Raw genomic sequence first — 3598 nt, 5'->3', positions numbered from 1 at the left:
TAAGCAAAGCCCAACAAAAGCAAGATAGTGATAGTGATATTGATAGTGATGTGTAGAAGGCTCCTCATTTAAGCAAAAGCAATGCTCCCATAGCCCACCAAATATACTTCTTGCGCTGTTTTTTGGTCTGCTTTTGTAGCCTCACTCTCTACCATCATTGTTCCCTCTCCATTACTCATATTATTATCCAACCTTCCCCACTTCACAACACTTACATTTCCATTAATCATTGTCCACCTTCACTCTTCTAATCAACAAGATTCTCCATTTTCCTTTTATCTTTTTCTTTAAAAAATTAACCCCATTTCTTGTTTTTCATTTTTACCCCATTTTCAGAAGCAGACATGGTTGAAGTTGAAAAAACCTTATGGATAGACTTGTGTCACACAATGACAAAAAAGATGTCTCTTTGGAATTTCAGCCACAGCTCAAGCATTTTATTCCACTAGAGCCTTGTACTAAATCCAAGAACCAAACCCATTTTTCTGCATTGAAATTTAAGGTTTCAAAATCCCTTAAAAATCTTTATCATAAAGCTAAAGTCTCAAACTTTGGTAGTAAAAGGTTTGAATTTGATGGCATTGTGATGACCAACTCTGTTTATTGTGCTTCTCCTGGTTTTCTTGATGATAAAATGGAGGTTTTGTCTGATAATTATGGGGAAAATGGTGGAAAGATTCAGTCTTTAATGTGTTTGAATGAAAAGATGATAGATAGAGAGAGCTGTTCAATTTCTGGTTTTTTGGTGTCAGAGGAAACTGTGAATGAAGAAGAAGATAGTGGGTCTGAGGATTCATGTTCTCCTTCTTCAATTGTTTGGCATATTGAGGAGAATGAGGTCCAACAGCACTGTGCAAATTCTGATGTTTCTGAAGAAGTAGAGAAACCTTATGTGGATAAAAGGAAATTAGAGAAACAAGGGTCTTGTTTGTCTGGTAAGATTTTATATATTCTTTCTAGACATATATTCTTGTTCTATTTTTGTATATAATGTGGCTGTTTAATGAAGGGGACCTTTGGCGTAACTGGTAAAGTTGTCGCCAGGTTCAAGCCGTGGAAACAGCCTCTTGCAGCTAAGGCTGCGTTCTATAGACCCGTGTGGTCCGGCCCTTCCCGGCCCTGTGCATAGTATCGGGCTGCCCTTTAATATGGCTGTTTAATAAACTGGATTTTGGTGTAGAGATTGAAATGATGAAGGAGAGATTTTCAAAATTGCTGTTGGGAGAAGACATGTCTGGTTGTGGAAATGGGGTTTGCACAGCACTAGCAATTTCAAATGCTATTACTAATCTATGTGGTATGTTACTCTTGTTGCGTATTGAATTCTCTTTTAATTGTGTGGATTTGGTTTATGGTGACTAAGTTGTACATTTCTTTTACTCATTCGTCCTTTTGTTACCATTAGCTACTCTTTTTGGGCAAATTTGGAGATTAGAACCTTTACCTCCAGAGAAAAAGTTAATGTGGCGTAGAGAAATGGAATGGCTTCTCTGTGTTAGTGATCATATTGTAGAATTGATACCCTCTTGGCAAACATTTCCAGATGGAACCAAGCTTGAGGTAAGTCTGGTTTCTTTGAAGTTGTTCTTGTACTTTAAGCTGTCTACCACTGATGAAAGTTCTGCTCCTTTGGTTCGAGGACGTAGCAGGACTAATGTTTTATACCAATCACTTTATCAAATGTTTTGAAGGGGAGTCTTGGAGCAACGGTAAAGTTGTCTCCGTGTGACCTATAGGTTACGGGTTCGAGCCCAGGAAGCAGTCACTAATGCTTGCATTAGAGTTGGCTGTCTACGTCACACCCTTTGAGTGCGGCCCTTCCCCGGACCCTATGTGAATGTGTGCACCGGACTTTATCAAATGTTTGGAGCTTTTGAAAATCACTTACATTTTCACTTGTAATTTTGAAAATGGACTCATATATCGTAATGTGTTAATCTGTTTTCTATTTTAGATCATGACGTCTAGGCCGCGGTCAGACCTTTATATCAATCTTCCAGCACTTCGTAAACTCGACAATATGCTTCTTGTAAGATAACCATTCCTTGTTCCTTGGGAATTCAGTCGTTGTTGTTGAATGCTGAGTGATATATTCTAAAGTGTTTGCTTACTTTCACAGGAGATATTAGACAGTTTCAGAAGCACAGAATTTTGGTATGTTGAGCAAGGGATCTTAGCTCAGGAATCTGATGGGTCGTCCTCTTTCAGAAATCCTCTACCCCGTCAAGAGGAGAAATGGTGGCTTCCCGTACCTAGAGTTCCCTCCGGTGGTCTCAGTGAAGATGCAAGAAGGCAATTGCAGCACAGACGTGACTGCACAAACCAAATACTGAAAGCTGCATTGGCTATTAACAGCAACACCTTAGCGGAAATGGATGTGCCCGAGTCATATTTAGAAGGCCTTCCTAAGGTACAGACTACAATTCTTTTAACTGATGTTTGTATACTACAATTCACACAAGGGTTACTCATTTTGCGAGTTTTCTTATTTTTAATATTGCAGAATGGAAAAGCTAGCTTAGGTGATCTCATCCACAAATATATCACCTCGGATCAATTTTCACCTGAATGTTTGCTGGACTGCCTTGACTTGTCTTCTGAGCATCAAGCATTAGAGATAGCAAACCGAGTGGAGTCCTCAATTTATGTGTGGCGCAGAAGAACTCACTCAAAACCTTTGAGTGGTGCGCATAGGTCCAATTCAAAGTCCTCGTGGGAAATGGTTAAGGATTTGATGATTGATGGTGATAAGAGGGAGTTGCTTGCTGATAGAGCTGAAAGCCTTTTGCTTTGCTTAAAGCAACGGTTTCCTGGTCTTCCACAGACAACCTTAGACATGAGTAAAATTCAATATAACAAGGTTTGATATGGAAATCTCACTCATAAGGAAAGAACTTTTTTCACTTATGACCAATCATGATTATTGAAATCTAATGTTTCTTGTCGTTCCTTAGGATGTTGGAAAATCTATATTGGAGAGCTACTCAAGAGTTCTTGAGAGCCTGGCATTCAATATTATTGCACGCATTGATGACCTTCTTTATGTGGATGATTTGAATAAGCACTCGGATCAATTTGTTCCAATTTCCAAAGTCGGTATCATTGCTCATAAGAGCATGGGAACTCCACTCTCAGTACCTGTCAATGGCACTCCATACAAAACAGCTTTCACCACACCAAGCTTCTCTCCTTCCCAACTTGTTAGTCCAGCAAAGGGAGAAAGATCAAAAATACTCGATGGGAGCAAGCTGTCCCATCGCGGGTTTGGTGTGAAAAAAGTTTTGACTGATTATTTGAGCGTTGATTCAAAAGGGAAGGACTTCAGCAGCAGTGATTTCAAACGATCAGATTCATTTTCAAGCACTACTCAAGATGTTTCAGCAACCGCGTCTATAGGCTCTTCAGAATGTTCAAGAGAAATTGCCAGTCCATTGACACACGACTCGCCTGGGAAAGAATAATAAAGATCAGTACCTTGGTTATATGAATGAACTCCTGTATATTTTTCTTCTCAAGAAAGATCCTTTTATGCATGCTCTCATTTATGTAGAGCCATGTATTCGAGTGTGAGATAGGTTTTAGTATATACTCCACTATT

General features: G+C 39.3%; 1 protein-coding gene across 1 annotated transcript in view; it reads left to right on the top strand.

Moving 5' to 3' along the window:
* Nucleotides 1-213: 213 nt before the first annotated feature.
* The window catches only part of LOC104217568 (rop guanine nucleotide exchange factor 7-like), a 3612-nt gene continuing 227 nt past the window's right edge, over nt 214-3598 (top strand). Inside the window, exons 1-7 of the mRNA XM_009767853.2 lie at nt 214-935; nt 1181-1297; nt 1406-1560; nt 1955-2029; nt 2120-2410; nt 2504-2860; nt 2955-3598. The exon at nt 2955-3598 is cut by the window's right edge and continues 227 nt beyond it. Of these exons, the coding sequence (XP_009766155.1) occupies nt 368-935; nt 1181-1297; nt 1406-1560; nt 1955-2029; nt 2120-2410; nt 2504-2860; nt 2955-3461 (2070 nt within the window). The 5' untranslated portion in view covers nt 214-367 and the 3' untranslated portion in view covers nt 3462-3598. The remainder of the gene's footprint in view (nt 936-1180; nt 1298-1405; nt 1561-1954; nt 2030-2119; nt 2411-2503; nt 2861-2954) is intronic.

This window comes from Nicotiana sylvestris, chromosome 12 (genome assembly GCF_000393655.2).
Source record: "Nicotiana sylvestris chromosome 12, ASM39365v2, whole genome shotgun sequence".
In the NCBI taxonomy this organism is placed as follows: Eukaryota; Viridiplantae; Streptophyta; class Magnoliopsida; order Solanales; family Solanaceae; genus Nicotiana; species Nicotiana sylvestris.
This window is presented reverse-complemented; position numbering and strand designations above follow the sequence as displayed.